The sequence below is a fragment of the Myotis nattereri genome (assembly GCF_964212035.1).
Source record: "Myotis nattereri genome assembly, chromosome: 1".
NCBI lineage: Eukaryota > Metazoa > Chordata > Mammalia > Chiroptera > Vespertilionidae > Myotis > Myotis nattereri.
In genome coordinates this window covers 46,026,361-46,043,112 of record NC_138075.1, presented here as the reverse complement: position 1 = coordinate 46,043,112, position 16,752 = coordinate 46,026,361, and the positions used below count along the sequence as shown (strand labels likewise).

The window sequence follows — 16,752 nt, the reverse complement described above, 5'->3', positions numbered from 1 at the left end:
AAAGCCATAGAACTGCCCCAGAGGTCAAGATGCCTCACTAGCAGGCTGGTGTGGTCAGTGAACTTCAGCTTCAGTCACCGGAGCTACGTGAGATTTTAATCCCAAACAACGTTCTCACCCAAACCCCAAACCTAGGCACTGCGTTTTTCTATGGAAGTTACGGACAAAGCTCACAATACAGGTAAATTAGAGACAAAACCTGCAGGAGAAACAGACTTGTTTCCTTTGAAGATGCCTCTGGAGCTAATGTTCACCCAGCCTGTCTGCACGGGCAGGAGGAAGAGGGAGCGGAACTGAGTTTTGTTCTAAGACCAGGGGCAACCTGCCCACAAGACATGTCACCGAGCAAACCCACTCTCCCACAGTGCTAAGGGCTTCCTTGTAGGCTCTCCACCCTGGCCGCACACTGGCCTCAACCAGACCATACCCAGACCAAGTACATCTGCATCTGGGGGTGGGGGGGCGGGGGGGGGGCGGGTACTGAAAAGCTCCCCGGGGGGTTCCAATGGGCAACTCAACTTGAGCACCATCTCCTTCCTATAAAACCGAGGCCACTGATCCGCAGCAGCACTGGTAACACCTGGGAGCATGAGGAATGCAGAAGCCTAGGCCCCTCCCCAGATCTATGGGATCAGAACCCGCCCTTTAACAAATCCCACTGGGGATTTCTAAGGTCACTGAGTCCTGAGAAGTGCTGAGGCAAGACACTTGACATCTCTACACCTGACAGCAACTTTGCAAGGCAGGGGCTCCATTCCACAGGCGAGGAAGCTGATCCAGAGAGAGGTTAACATGCTGGCCCAAGGCCACACAGTCGGTGAGTAGGACAGCCTGGATGTGACCGTGGTTCCAAAAGCCATACTTCCTCCTGCGCAGACCACTTCCTACAGCACAATTAAAATATGGCCACGGGGGACCCCTGAGTTTTGGGGTCCTGAGACCCGCTAAGCAATTTCCACCTTTGAACAGGTTTGATTCCCTGGAATCAGACCTCATAAGCACCAGCATAATTCATGAGGAAATACGAATAGTAAACAAACATGTGGGGAAAAGGTTCACGATCCCTAGTAATCAAAGAAATGCAAATTAGAGCAACATTTGAAAATGAGGAGCCATTTTCTAACTATGTAATTAGAAAAAAAAAAAGAACGTTAGCAAAGTTGTTTTGAAATAGGTACATTCATATGCAGCTGGTGGCAGTATAGATTTATATAACCCTTGAGGAAAGTAATACGGTAACATCCATCAAGAGCCATAAATAATTATGCCCACTGACCCTGGGAATTCACCCTAAGGAAATCATTCAATAGGAGGGAAAAGCTGTTTGTAGGGAGATGCTCCTTGCAACCCTTGCTGGGAACGCTGAGAACAACTCTGCATTGGGGCTGAGTTAACGGGCGCATCCGCTCCTGTGGTGCTATGTAGCCATGCAGAAGGATCATTAAGAAGCCCAGCAGCAAATGTTGGTGAAAGAAAGCAGATGGCCAACTGCCCATGTGCACTGTGATTATTATGATGTGAAAATACAGATGTTCCTTGCCTTACAATGGGGTGACGTCCCGACAAACACATGGTAAGTTGAGAATATTGTAAGTCAAAAGTGCATTTAATACACATAACCTGCAGGACAGCATAGCTTAACCTGGCCCACTTGCACGTGCTCCGAACACTTACGTTGGCCCACCCGTGGGCAAAATCACCTCACTGCTGCTGCCGGGCCTCAGGGGGAGCACTGTAGAGCATTGCACTAGCTCGGGTCAAGATTAAAATTCAAAGTGTGGTTTCTACTGAATGTGTATCGCTTTGACACCACTGTAAGGCCAAAAAGGTGTAAGTCAAACCACCGTAAGTTGGGGACCGTCTGTATTGTGTGGCCATGGACAGGGGAGAGCTGGGCACAAAGAAGCCAACTGCTGTGTCAGGGTGAGGGGACAATGGACAGAACCCCTCCTATTACTTTCGCAACGACACACCCCAGCAGAACTGGCCCTCTGAAAACAGCCCGAGGGCTCTCCAGTCACAGGCTCTGTGTCTGAGGGGGACAGGGAGACACTCGCATTCCTTATCCCTGGGCACAGGGCCACACTCCCCGATTCCACCCCAAGGCAGGAGGAGCTGGCCCCTCTTCTCCAGAGTGAGGGTGGGGGGTACAGAGCCAGGGGAGACCCCTCCCGTCTTACCATGAAGCCTGGGGCACAGGTGCAGCTCCCAGTGATGCTGTGGCAGTCGGCGCCATTCTGACAGGCGCAAGGCAGCTGGCAGCCGTCGCCATAGTGGCCAGCGGGGCAGGACTCGTTGCAGTGGTGGCCAGACCAGCCGGGCTGGCAGGTGCACGCTCCAGTTACTGGGTGGCAGCTGAGCACATGAGAGAGGATGAGAGGACGTCTGGTCAGGGATGCAGGCCTGTCCCACCCCCTGGTCTGCCCCGGGGTAGCAGGATGAAAGGGTTTCTGAGGCTAAAGTGTATAATGTCTCATTTACTTGTCATAAGACCCCAAGGTCATGTGGTCTTATTATCCCCAAGACACTGAGGCTCATGGTGGTTATATAATTTGCCTGAAGTCACATAGCAAGGGACTGACAAAATCAGGATTCGAATGCAGGTCTCTGGCCCCCCAGACAAGTGCTCTTTATAGTACAAATACACAGAGACCAAAGCAGAAGGCAGCCTCCTCAGACCCGTCCCTCATGGACTGTGGAGTCCAGACCTTCACCAGCTCTGTACCCAAGACTGATGTCTGGTGTGGGCAGGCACAGAGGGTTTCTGTGAAAGCCAGTGGCACGTTGCAGGTACTCAGTGAACGTTCGTTGAGTTAAATGACACCTCAGGGCAAACGGGGCCTCCCTCCGGTCTCTGGCAACGTCTGCACTGGAGAGGACACTCTCTAGCTGTGCTTCGCCAGGGCCCCTTCCTTAAGAGCGAGGAGACTGTCTCCATCCCCTGCCTGTCATCGCCAGAGAAAGGGCCACTTGGCTAACGGCGGGAGCCGCCTGCCATGGCCTCCCTTCATGATGAGAGGGGGTGTGAGATGTGGTGACTGTGTGCTTCTCAGGCTTCTGCGGGTGCGTAACTGACCCATGGCCCCAGCTGCGGGGTCTGGACTCCCTCTCTGCACTTGCCCAGAGGCCACACTCTCCCTGGGCTGTTCCCAGCTAGAGCACAGCAGGGATATTAAGGTCAGAGCACATTCCCGGGAGAGCTGGGACTCCTCTGGTGGGCAATGTTGGTTTAAAGACTTCCCGCCTTACCAAACTTTCCTGGCACAGCGCTGCGGTCTAAGACCTCCCATCAGTCTTCCTTGCTTCCTTCTCTCCTTCCCACAGGTCAGACCTGCACGACAGTCTGATGATGCCTACCCAGCCCCTTCCCCACTTCCCCTCACAGCTGTCTCCCTAGTAAATCTCTTGCACTTGGCAACTCCTTCTGGGAGGACTGAGACCAACACTCCAGAGAAGATGAGCCTCTTAGATTCCCTGTTACCTGCCTCCCTGCACCAGCGTCAGCCGAAGGGATGTGGTTAAAAGAAGCCTGCTCCGGGCTGGCAGGAGGAGCTTGGGTGCAAGTCTTAGTTCTGCTAAGTTCCCCAAGGACATGGGCTTTGTCTCCCCGGGTCACTGGTGGATCTCCAGTGTCTGGCTCATACGGCCAATTAAATATTTGGGAATGAATAGTACTTTCACTATAAGTAATTATTTTCTGTGTCTGTTGACTTGTGTATCATATGTCTCTCCCCCACCCCCCGCCATGAGGTGACAGCCCCATGGGGAGAGCCTGCTGTCTGTTTCACCTCTGTATTGTACCCCGGGATGGAGCAGGGTCCCTGGCACACTGGAGATGCTCAGTACATATTTGGCGGATGAAATAATGAACAAACTAATTGTGTGAAGCCCAACAAAGCCATTTCTCTTCTGGGACCCCCTGGAAAATGAGGGATGGACAGGAGCAGGCAGTTCCTGAATAGGAAGTGCAAATAGCTAGTAATCATTTTGGAAAATGTTGGATTCTTAACTAGTCTCATTAATTATCAACTGCATATCACTTTTTATCTATTATAACAGTAAAAAGATTTTTGGTTTTAAAGGAACAAGATTCAATGCTGGTAAAGGTTTCTGAAAAACAATGTGAGGGTATGTATCGGGAGTCCTGCTAAAAATATTCAGATCCTTTGGTCTGGTAATTCCATTTCTTAGCATCTATCCTAAGGAAATAATCATAGCTGTGGGGAAAGATTTATGCACGCAGATGTTTCCCGAAGCATTATTTATAACAGTGGAAAATGGAAGCACTTTAAATAATAAATAACATGTGGTCAGGCTGCTAAAGCGCCAGGTCCTTTACACATATATTTCTAATAATCAAATAAGCCTGTGAACTAGGCATTGGGTCCTCTGTTTTACAGGTGGCACTTGGAGGTTATGTGACGTGCCCAAGGTCACACAGCGAAATCAGCGGCAGCTGGGATCACACCCAGGTCTGTGTGACTGTGTTCTGTCCACTGCCTCATGCTGCCTCTGACAAAAGGATACTGGTGAAATGAATTACGACAATTCATAAGAAGGAATGCCTAAAAGAGCATTCAAATATCTTCCAAACTATTTAATGACATGATATAAGGTTAAGTGAAATAAGCAAATTATATACAAAGTCATGATCTAAAGTATGAAAAAAGTGATGTAGATATATACAGACATGGATGATGAATGGTGAATGAACAAATTACAACAAAATGGTTTTTGTGCTCCCTTCTGGGTTGACAAATTATGAGTGATTTTGAGTTTTTTTCTTTAAATTTCTATGTATTCTCTAACATTCCCAAATTGAGCATATATAGTGTGTCCCCCCCAAAACGTAAACACACTTTAACAGCTGATAGCTCAACTTTGAAAAGAAAATGTATTTTAATAAATACTGTCTTTATATTTCAGTGTGTGTATACATTTTTGGGGGACATCCTATATTTATAAACAGATATAAAGCAATCTACACTAATAAAAGAGAAAAATGGTAATTGGCGTACGGCGATACCGTTTTCATTGGCTAATCAGGGCTATATGCAAATTAACTGCCAACTAAGATTGGCAGTTAACTGCCAACAAGATGGCGGCTAATTTGCATACGTAGGCACAATGCAGGGAGGCGAAAGGGAAAGCAGGAAGAAGCCCCCTGCCACTGACAGTGATCTGAAACCCAGGGGGGAGCTAAGAGCTGGGGGGCAGGGCAAAGGCGGCCCCGGGGCCGCCTTTGCCCTGCCCCCCAGCCATGATCGAAGAATCATGCGCCTTTTCCGCCCTGGCCAGTGATAGCAGGAAGTAGGGGTGGAGCCAGCGATGGGAGCTGGGCACGGTCGAAGCTGGCAGTCCCGGGAGCTAGGGGTCCCTTGCCTGGGCCTAAAGCGAAGCCCACGATCACGGCGCCCCCCGCTGCCACTGCAGGTCCCCGCTGCCTGGGCGGGACGCCTAGGGCAGAGGCGTTAGGCCTGGGCAGGGGCGGAGCCTGCAACCACGGGGAGCTGGGGGTCCCCTGCCCAGGCCTGACACCTCTGCCGGAGGCCTCAGGCCTGGTCAAGGGGCCGATCCGGTGATTGGTGATCGGAGGGTGATGAGGGTCAACTCCTCTGGCTGAGGCATCAGGCCTGGGCGGGGGGTGGAGCCCGGGATTGGGGGGATATGATGGTCCCCTTGCCCAGGCCTGAAGCCTGGGTCAGAGGCGTCAGGCTTGGGTGGGGGGTGGAGCAAGCGATCAGAGAGAGATGGGGTCCCCTGCCCAGGCATGATTCCTGGGCCAGAGGCCTCAGGCCTGGGCAGGGGCCAGAGCCAGTGATTGGGGGGAGATGGGGGTCCCCTGTCCAAGCCTGACACCTCTGGCGGAGGCGTCAGGCCTGGGTAAGGGGCCGATCAGGCGATGGGAGAGTGATGGGGGTCAACGCCTGAGGGCTCCCAGTATGTGAGAGGGGGCAGGCTGGGCTGAGGGACACTCTCCCCCCCCCCCCCCACACCCAGTGCATGAATTTCGTGCACCGGGCCCCTAGTTAGAGTATAAATATGTAAAAAAGAAGAATGCATGTAAAGGATGAGTTTTTTAAGACTTCCTGGCCTAGCCCTAATCGATTTGGCTCAGTGGATAGAGCGTCGGCCTGCGGACTGAAGGGTCCCAGGTTCGATTCCAGTCAAGGGCATGTACCTTAGTTGCGGACACATCCCCAGTAGGGAGTGTGCAGGAGGCAAGCTGATCGATGTTTCTCTCTCATCAATGTTTCTAACTCTCTATCCCTCTCCCTTCCTCTCTGTAAAAAAAAATCAATAAAAATATATTTTAAAAAAAGACTTCCTGGCCTAGAAATTCTTCCAAAAATTTCCAGAAAAACTCCTCCCTGAGCCCTACATGGTAAGGGGAGAAAGAGTGGCCTGCATGGATGCCAAGGGGCAGGAGGCCCCATTTGGTGGCCCTGACCCTCAGCCAGACAGTGTGGGTTACTCCTTTTTGTCCCAACACTCAGCAAAGCACTCAGGCATGGCCTTTCTCAGTTTCGACTATCCAGGGGCCTCCTCTGAGGTTTGGGTTTAGGGTTAGAGGGACTGGCTCAGCCACTGAGGTGGAGAATGAAATGCTTGAACCCAGGAAATGACAAGCAGGCGGTGCTGGCTGCAGCGATCAGCTGTGCCCAGCCTGGGAGATTCTGAAGGATCTTATGCATCCTTCTGCCCTTCCCATCTATAGAATCTCTTACTGCAGGTCCTTGTCCTTGCGGGAACACCGCCCTATGAGAAGCATGCTAGAGATACAGTGAACCAGCAAACGCTGACTTCTAAGCACGCCTGCATTTCCCATTTTCCACCACAGCTCTCAGCATTTTGGCTGCTCAAAGGTGTGTCTCAGCACCAATTTTACTTTTCACCCTGAGCACCAGAAAGCTAAAAACCAAACTTGAAATTCTTTCTTTCCCTCTCCTTTCATATCTCTACACTTTTATTATCTTTTTAAATAATATATTTTTATTGATTTCAGAGAGGAAGGGAGAGGGAAAGAAAGAGAGATAGAAACATCAATGATGAGAGAGAATCATTGATTGGCTGCCTCCTGCCCGCCCCACACTGGAGATCAAGCCCGCAACCCGGGCATGTGCCCTGACCGGGAATCCAACCATGACCTCCTGGTTCATAGGTTAATGCTCAACCACTGAGCCACACCGGTTGGGCTATATCCTACAATTTCATTTTAAAAAACAAGATCTCTATTTTCTTAATTTGGTCACTTGTCATGTTTTATAAAAACTTTAAAATCCCTTTGGAAAGAGGGTGGGGAACGGCTGCTGCCCGCATGGCGATGACTGAGCACGTGCCACTGTTTTCTCAGCACCTCTCCACGCCTCCTGCTCTCCTCCTCCCGCGGGGGCAGAGCCACTCACGCCCGTGGGTCACAGGGCGGGCAAGTGACTGCTGGTCTGGCTCAGGCAAAAGTCACCACCACTGGTGCTGAGCTCTGCTCTGCGTCTCCTTCCTCGCCTTTCTCCCATTTCCCCAGACACAGATTAATCACAAGGTCATGGGAGCCCAAAGTTGAACAATATAGGAATCTTTTCAGGGTGGATTTTTCTGCCTCCCCCCCCCCCCCCGGCTGCTCTGAGATTACTATCAGTGCTGCATCTGTTGGCTGAATCAAATCTTTCGAAGGTAATACATGATCCTGGCTGCTAGAATCCGTCTCTGACAACCCGATTGTGGAGGGAGCCGGGAGAGGCCGGCACACAGGCCCTCTCCTTCAAGGTTACTCCTTTATGAAGGAGGGTGGCTTCTTTGTGTGACTACACAAAGGGAATGGAGTGCTGAGGGATCTTATCAGCCACTTGCGCCTTCCCGGCACGTGGACTTCACCTCTTTGAAGCAGCCTCTCCGGAGGGGCGCAGAGCAGGCGGGCTGGGGATGGCTGGACGAGCAGGGTTTCCTTGGGGTGGGGGCTGGGAGTCCTTGTCTTCCTCGTAAAGATACTAAAGGCCTTGCAAGCCGGCTTGGGAGGGAGGGCTTCTGTCGTAAGCTCTTACAACAGAAGCAAGCAGAAGCCGGAGGAAGATGAGGCTAGGCTCCCGGGGGGTCCATGCTCCATCTCGGGAGTTGGATGGAAGCTTCACTTTCAAAGACTACAAGAGAACTTTACCCGGACCGGGCTGCTGAAAGGTGACGGACAGATTGGGAAATGGAGACAGAGAGAGGAGAAGCACACAGCTCAGGACATTATTTCAGAGGCAGTTCTGAGGTCAGGACTCGGCGGCCCCGGACCCCACCAGAACCTGCAGCTGCTCTGTTTTGGGATTAGGAGTTACAGAGGTGTCCCTCGGTTTTTCTAGGGCCCCAAGAGAAGGCTCTCTAATGGAACAAAGGTTCATGGGAAGAGGGAAGTGACCTGTGTCCACACAGAGGAAGACAGCTCTTCCCTGTCCCTGGGGACAGGCCAGTGCAACATGAGACGCTCAGTCAGACTGGAGGCTCTGAGCCTCGGCAATTTTGCTTTCCCTGTGCCACCCAGGAAACGTTTCTGGTTTTCAGAATTTGGGGGCGGGGTGTTCCTACTGGCATCTTGTGGGCAGAGGCCAAGGATACTGCTAAACACCCTAAATTGTACAACAAAGGAATTATCCAGCCCCAAATGTCAACAGTGGTGAGACTGTGAAACCCTGAGTTAGACTGAGCTTTGTGAGTGTTGGGGGCTCAGCCACCGGGGCAGTATGCCACGAGAAAGGGGTGCAATATTTTTTAAAATATAGGGCTACGGCAGCTCCAGGGCAGAACCATCTGCTCTGTGCAGGCACTACGCCATGCTGAGGCTGCAGAGGTGGACGAGCCGGGCGCTCCTGCCCTCAAGGAGCCCAGGCTCACGTAGACTCCGAGGAGACCAGCCTGGGGGGTTGGCTACCCGGTGCTCTCGGAGCCTCCACTTCTAAGCAGCGCTACTGCCTCCCAGTCTCTGAACATGACACACATTAAAGACAGTAAAGTAAATAACCATCAATATTGGATGGGCTGAGATTAGCGACAGAGAGGAGGGAGTCCTTCCAGATTAATAATGCAGCGAGGACTCCTTCAGAGAAGCGATAAAGTACGCAGGGCATGGCTGCTCAGGCACGGGAGGAAAACAATAGCTCTTTCATTTGCGCCCTGGTTGGATCTCTGTGGCAGGGACTCGCCCTGCATTAGATCTCAGTAGCAGCCTTGCTTCCTGTCCCAGAGAGGGGCCTCCACTGGCTTCCCAGCAGGCATGGGGGTTCCTGTGTCCCCTAACTATGAAACAGCCTGAGCTAGTCACCCAGTCCCGACAGGTCATGTGGAACTCCTGTGTTTACAGCGGGGGAGCTCTCACCCTGGCCTCTAGCCTAGTTGCCACCTCCTTCCCTGACCAGCATAGCAGCCTCCAGTAGTTCCTTCCGCACACAGCCCTGGGTCACAGTGACTTGAGCACAATGTGGACCAGCCATATATATATTTTAATGATTCTAAGATTTATTTTCTCCCACATGTTCATAGTTCTGATATTGAGTGTGTTATACAATCAATAGCGCATCATGATTCAGTTGATAGCATTTTCCTTGTTTAGCAGTCTATAAAATACAGCTGTGCCTCACAACTGGTTTTGAAGAAATATGATAGAAGCTGCTCAGTGTGCATGACGGCCGCAGACCTGAGTACCTTCGGGCTGGACTCGTGATGAAGGACCCTTTACTTCCTCTTTGCAGTCCACCCCTGCAGGCATTCAGTGTTTGTTGAATGAATGATTGAGCAAATGAGTGCTCAGCTCATATACAGGCCCCCCTACCACAGTCTCCTTCCCAGCCCCCGCCCTTGTAGGCAGCACCACCCCAGCTGCTCAGCTCCAGGGACTGGGACTGAGGACAGATTCCATCTAAGCCATAACACTCCCTAAGATGCCTCTGTTTGCACTGGCCAGAGGCTCTTGGGTGATTTGTGGAGAATCAGAAGCTGGAAATGAAGAGGGTCTGAGACTAAGTCCTGGTTGTCCCAGAGACAGGGCTGCAAACAGCAGCAGCATGCACTGCCCCGAGCGGCCAGTCCTCTCCTGAGCTGTCCTGCCCGCCCAAGGGGCGGAGGGAGCCTCTCACCACACTTTACCACCCAGATGAGAGGCAGCCACATAAAGGGCTGTGGAGGCATTTGTCGGGGACCATCAGCCTCATTTATATCAGAAGATGGTGCGAAGCAGGAAGTGAAGGGAGCCAGAGAGGTGTCCCAGGGCAGCTCGGCTTTCCAGATTCAGGCTCCTCTGGAAGCAGGGGTGGGGCCAGCTTCAGCCCAGGTGTCCCCAAGCCCCAAAGGACACAGTGCAGGGAGAGGCTGGCTCCAAGCCAAGGCCTTAATGAAGGGCCTGTCCTCTGTCCCTCCTGTCCCTCCTCTCCAGCTAAGGACAGCCCTCACTGATTTTTTAAAAAATCCTCACCCAAGGCCCACCCAGTGTGGTTGAGTGGTTGAGTGTTGACCTATGAATCAGGAGGTCACAGTCTGATTCCCAGTCAGGGCACATGCCCAAGTTGCAGGCTCATTTCTTAGTAGGGGACATGCAGGAGGCAGCTGATCAATGAATCTCTCATCATTAATGTTTCTATCTCTCTCTCCCTCTCCCTTCCTCTCTGAAATCAATTTTAAAAATATATTTTAAAAATATAAATCCTCAACCAAGGATATTGTTTCCATTGATTTTTAGAGAGAAGGGAAGGACGGAGGAAGGGAGAGAGGGACAGAGAGAGAAACATTGAAGTGAGAGAGACACATTGATTGGTTACCTCCAGCAAGTGCCCGACAGAAGGTGGAGATTTAACCTGCAACCAAGGTACACGCCCTTGACTGGGAATGGAACCTGAGACCCTTCAGTCTGTGGGCCAACATTCTTAACAACTGAGCCAAACTGGCTTGGGCAGAGCCACACCGCCTACTACCGGCCCTCTGTGGCTCCTGCTTCTGCCCAGGCAGTCCTATCTCTGGGCCCCTTGGGGCTGGGGAAGCATTTGGTTAAATGCAGAGCGTGTGGAGGTGAAATGTTCTTCAGGACGATTCCCCAGGGCCTGTGGCACCGGAGCCTGCCATCCCGGCCTCCAAGGACTGTGTGACTTTACCCACCCCCACCCCACTCCTCTGAGGGTCATCAGACTCCTCCTTGCTCCTGGGCGTGGGGGTCTCAGGTTAGCCCATTTTCAATGCTGACAGCCTCGTGTGGTGGACAGAGGCAGGTGACCTGGGTCCTGGTTCTGATTGTCTGTGAGGCCTGGGCTTTCCCTTCTTTTCATCAAAGTGGTCAGCAAAGGTGGTTGCTGAGGTTCCAGTTCTTCCACCGTCCTGCCTGGATGACTAGGCTGCAGGTGAGGGTCTGGGCCCTGAGAAGCCCTCTCCCCACCAGTGCCCACCCACTCCTACCTCCAGTTCATACCTGATGGTGTTGTCAGCATCACAGGGGCAGGGCAAGGTGCAGCCTGGGCCGTGCAGGCCCTCGGGGCACAGCCGCTCCTGGCAGCGCGGGCCTTTGTAGCCCGGCTCACACTCGCAGGCACCGGTGCTGGGTGAGCACTGGCCCCCGTTGTGGCAGTCGCAGTGCTGTGAGCACTGGAAGCCGAAGGTCCCGAAGGGGCATTCCTCTTGGCACCTGTGGGACAGCAGAACAGGGCTGAGGCCATGCCCCTCACCTGCCCTCCCAGATCCACCCAGCCCGCACCCCCACAGCTCCTCCCCTTTCCTCTTCCAGAAAGTGCTCATTGGCGTCCCGGCCGCCAGGACTGTCGGTTCCCCTTCCTGCCAGGTCCCCCTGGTCCCCCGCACTGAATTTGCACAGTCACATTTCATTGATCATAGGCCTTAGGTTTTTTTTCATTTTTTGATTACAATAAAACATGTTACATAAAACGTACCACTTTAAGTATACAGTTCAGTGGCATTGTGTACATTCGTATTGTTGTGCAACCATCACCACCATCGTCTTCAGGCGGTTTTCCTCTTCCCAAAGTGAAACTTCTCTACCCGTTAAACACTAAACCTTACCTTTTAAAAGTGCATTTTAACATCTCTGAAATCAGTTAAGTCTTATATCTGATGGCATGTCATAGTGCAATTACCAGTGTTTTTCATTCTTCGCAGAATATAAAATAATGATGCACTTTATAATCGGTGGCATCTTGGATTTGATGAAATGGGTTAATTTCATGTCCATTCTCTGTCTCTGCTGTTCTGCGCCTTTTGGGCGGGTGTGCGGTCTCCCTTTCTCACGCTGGGAGGCGTGTCTCCTCTGCCAGGTGGACTTTCCCCAGGAGCACCGGAGGCAGCCTCTTTCATCTGACTTCAGAATCCCCCTCCCCATCAGACAGGAGGCTTCCTCTTCCTTGGACTGAGGGTCCCCTCAAGGCAGGGGCTGAGCTTCTCCCATCCGCTGGTGAGCCCCCAACCCCCCAAAAAGGAGTCTGTGTCCTGCCTCTGCTTAGGCCTGGTACTCAGAGCTCCCGGCATAATGGTAATTATTTGACTCAGACTCACAGCCATTGGTTCTGGACCCTCTGTGGGAGGGTGTGACCCCTGCTCCCTAACTCCCTGCACATGCCAGACACCCCTCACCCCACCCAGGGCTATGCCCAGGGGATGCAATTTCACTGTCACAGCAACTGGACCTGAAGAGTTAAGGGGTGAGCCCGGGGGCCTGTGGAGTACAGAGGTGGGCAACTCCTGCGCCCCAGAGACAAGCAGAAACAGCCGCTGGGGTTTTGGATCATCCTTGTCCCCGGCCGCTGCTTTGATGGGGAGAGACGGAGAGCCTACAGCTCCGGCGTCTGCTTCTTCATCACAAGAGGGGATGAGAAATAAACCTCACCAGGCTGTTTGGGGATTAAATGAAATAATGTGTGTAAATGTTTAAAGGTGTCCCGTGCATGGTAAGGGCTCGGTAACAAATGCTACTTATTATTATTACTCATGTAAATATTGCTTTTGTAGTTCTCATAACAGAGCCCATCTGACTTTCTGCCTCAGATTCTGACATAAAAAAGCTCAAAGGGAACAATTTCAAAACGTTAATAATGGGGTGGACTTGGGGACGGACAAGTGTTTTAATTGTCACATTTTCCAGGTTTTCCACAATAATTGGGAGGGGTAGCAATAAACGATGTTTAAAACATACAGCCCTAGTTTGTTAATCTTGGAGAGTCTTGAGTGAGAACCATGTTCTCCACCGCAGGGCTGGAGACCTGTGTCTGGGTGACCTCGGTTGCCTATTGTCAGGGTCAGTGGCCAGACCCCTGTGACGTGGGAGGGTCAGCCAGCAAGTGCCTAGGGAATAGAGCAGAGGGTGTTGGGCATGAGTCTTGGCAACGACACAAGGGGGTGTCTCTGTCTGTCCCTGTCCTCGTTGCCTCAAGCCCACAATGACAGGGAGGAGATGGTAGCTGGGATCAAGCCCCCGGACTTCCTTCATAGGAAGATGCCACCCAGTCTCACCTCTCATAGCCACTGTGGCGAAAGGAGGGGGCCACAGGGGTCATGATGACTGCAGCCCCAGGCGCCAGATAGAGAGGGGCTTCCAGCTGCTCGTTCCCAAAGCCTGTCCCCAGGCCCCCAACGCAGCAGACAGTCCCATCACCCTCACTTTGGATTGAGGAGGTGGAGATGCTGACAGGCGAGGTGACTGCTCCAACCTCATAAAGCCAGCATGTGGCTGAGATGATCCCGGATCATCTTCCTACAAATCTTGCTGCGTTTTAGCCAGTTGAGGCCTCATGAAGGGAAAGAGAACAGAAAAGAGAGGGAGGAAGAGGAGGAAAGAAGGGAAGGTCTGGAGAAGGAATGGAAGGTGGAAGACAGGAAGGAGGTGGGGAGGCAGCAGGCAAGGAGGGAAACTGAGGCAGAAGGGAGGACGCAGAACATTGAAGAGCTGAAAAAAAAATCACTATATGAATCGCCAGCCCTGTTCTGCCTCAGAATGGATTTTTCCAGGAGTCGCGGAGCTTGGCTCCCCCCGGATGTCTCAGCCGTCAGGGGAAGAAACGCAAGCGTCCTGACCCCTCTTCCCTTTCACTGGAACATTCCTGGCCCTGTCCACCAGCAGGAAGGGCAGATCCCTGGACAGGGAGCCTCCTCTGCAGGGCACTTCCCCACCTGCCATGTTTATGAAGTGATTGACACCACAGCCCAGAAAAAGGATCTGGAAATGAAATATTGACAACCTAATCCATTTACATAATCAGCCTCTTTTTTTCCGTACTCACAATTTAAATAACTTATTTATTTAGAGATCAAGCAACGACTGCTAATGAATTTTACACAAAGCACGCTAATAACGGGGCCTGCGGAACAGAAGGGTAATCACAGCAGGAATTAGTTTTCTACTTAAACATCCTTCCTTTGCAACATATCAATCTAATGTGTCTGATATTGCCATTAACAACCAGATACATTGCTCAATTAAATTACAAAATGAGCTGCAAAGCCCTCGTTACGTTTCGTGTTTAATTTGCACTGGATTCTGCCTATCCGGGGAGGCCTGCGTTATTACACCCACTCAGTTTTAATATGCTCGTGATGATGTGGGGTGGGTTAATGCAGCTGTCACCTACAAAATTCATGGAGGCAATTTTACAAAATATTAAACACCAGGCAGCCCGTTGTGGTGGGAAACCCAGTGTTACCCGGCCCTTCTACTGAATTCTTCTCTGTTGTTCGATTGGTGAAGCTTGCTAGAGGACCCTGAGGCATCTGAGATTTCTCTCCACTCCAAGGTCAAGGGCTGGACCCCAACAAGAAGAGGGATGGATGACTTCTCCATTTGGGACATCCTGACATTGAAAATGGAGAGTGCCAATGAAGCAGGGTCCAAGGTGTTGAGTCCAGGCAGCTGGAGCCCTGGGCCTGCTCCTCTCCAACAAGGGGGTTACATTCCCCATCCTGTGAAAGTGGCTGAACCAAAGGGGTCCTGTCCTGGCTCCCGACTTCCCGCTCTGACCCTATTGGCTCATCCTGAGAGTTTCCTTCCTGGGGGAAGATGGTGAGGATGGGAAGGTGGGCTCAGTGCTTCAGTCCTTCCTCCCCTCCTTCCCGTAGGGACCTAGTCTCTGACAGCGATCATGGAGGGATGGATCCCCAGCTGTTACACCCCATGCTCTGCGCTTGCGAAGCTCATGGAGATAAACCCTGGCTCACAAAGAGGTGAAAGCAGCCCCATGGCCAACAACAGAAAAGCTCTACTCTGGCCATCAATGAGGATTTGGGGCTGACTCTAGTGAGAGCTGGAGGAGCCCAGTTATGCCGGTCAGAGGCAGAAGGACTCATTGGTTGGTTCTGCCCCGTCTCTGCTTCCTGATGTTACCTGGACAGGGGAGGCGGAGGAATGGCAGACAAATGTTTCTCTCATTCCACCGTGTCTGGGCAGAGCAAGCAAATCCAGAACCAGAGATGAAACATGGGTCCCCAGAACCAGGCAGGGGGGTTGAGGGCCTCCTCCCTCTGCCCAAGAGAAACATGTGGATGGAAGTGCAAGGAAGGAGGCTTGACCCCAGTCTTGTGGGCAAATGCTCTCTTCCAGCTCTGAGTCTACTCACCACCAGACACTGGAACACTCCTGGTCCCGCCCACTGGTTGTTTCTCATTCTTCCATAGCACCCTATCCTATCATCATGGCATCCTTCCTACTGTGGCATATGCGCCCATGCAGTTATTTCCTAGTTATGTGTTTTGTGGATTACCCACTCTGCAAGGCTGGTTTGATCCCAGGACACTGGTGTTCTTGTTCGGTCTGCTTTCAGACCATAGGCCTTCAGAGGATGCAAACTGATGGCAGAACTCACATGAGGAATACAAACCCACTTCTAGAAGAAATGGTGCAAAATGTGTGAAATGAGTTGGCACTCTTGGCTTCTTTGCATTGTTGGTGCCATTGCCTCCCTCCAGGCGGGCAGAAAGTAGAGAGTGGCTGGTAGGTGCTTGCCTGCTTCCCCAGGTGAGTCAATGCAAGTTCAGGGCTCAGGTCCCTGGGCTGGGGGAGGGGCTACATTCAGCAGCCCAAGGGTGAGGAAGGAAGAGTTGATAAATCTCCCTGGCAGGACTCAGAATGCTCTCTGAGAAAGGAACGCTGGCAGGAGGATGCTGTGGGCTGGTACATATCAGCTGCTCTCTGCAAGGCTGCCGTGCAAATGAGTGACATGAACAGCAAGGGCAAGAGTTAACATCATCCTTACCTGTCCCCCATGTACCCCGCTGCACAGTGGCACTGCCCAGTCACGTGGTCACACTGCCCTCCATGGTGGCAAGGACAGTCCTGGCTGCAGTTCTGGCCAAACGTCCCTGGTGGGCATGGCTGGGCACACACTGCTCCCTGAAACGGAGGAGGAAAGACAGCATAGGTGGTGCTTCTGAGATGCAGTCCTAAGGCCACTCTCTCCTGGAAGTGGCACTGTGGCTACGGCCTAAGCGACCACCCTGTTTCCTTAGTGGAACTTTCTCCCCAACCACAGAAGCATAGAAAGTTGGACATCACGATACCAAAGCCCCATTTTAGAGATGGGCAGGCTGAGGCCAATTTGTTTATCTAGTTATTCAGCACACATTTATTTACTGAGTGGCTGTTACGTACCAGGCACTCTTAGACACTAAAGATATAAAAATATGATTAAGACTTGATTCCTGTCCTCCCAGTCTACTGGGGAGAGAGACAAGGCAAAGCAGGGAGCTAAGGTATCAGGTGCGAAGTGCTCTCACATTGGTGCGCAATAAAGTGCTGAG

The 16,752-nt window shown here is 51.9% G+C and overlaps 1 protein-coding gene across 1 annotated transcript in view; it reads right to left on the bottom strand.

The window, feature by feature from the left end:
- MEGF11 (multiple EGF like domains 11) overlaps nt 1–16,339 on the bottom strand; it is a 68,634-nt gene extending 52,295 nt beyond the window's left edge. Inside the window, exons 1-3 of the mRNA XM_081113446.1 lie at nt 16,209–16,339; nt 11,429–11,641; nt 2,181–2,355 (exon numbers count right to left, since the gene is read on the bottom strand). Of these exons, the coding sequence (XP_080969572.1) occupies nt 2,181–2,355; nt 11,429–11,641; nt 16,209–16,219 (399 nt within the window). The 5' untranslated portion in view covers nt 16,220–16,339. The remainder of the gene's footprint in view (nt 1–2,180; nt 2,356–11,428; nt 11,642–16,208) is intronic.
- Between the last annotated feature and the right edge of the window lie 413 nt (nt 16,340–16,752).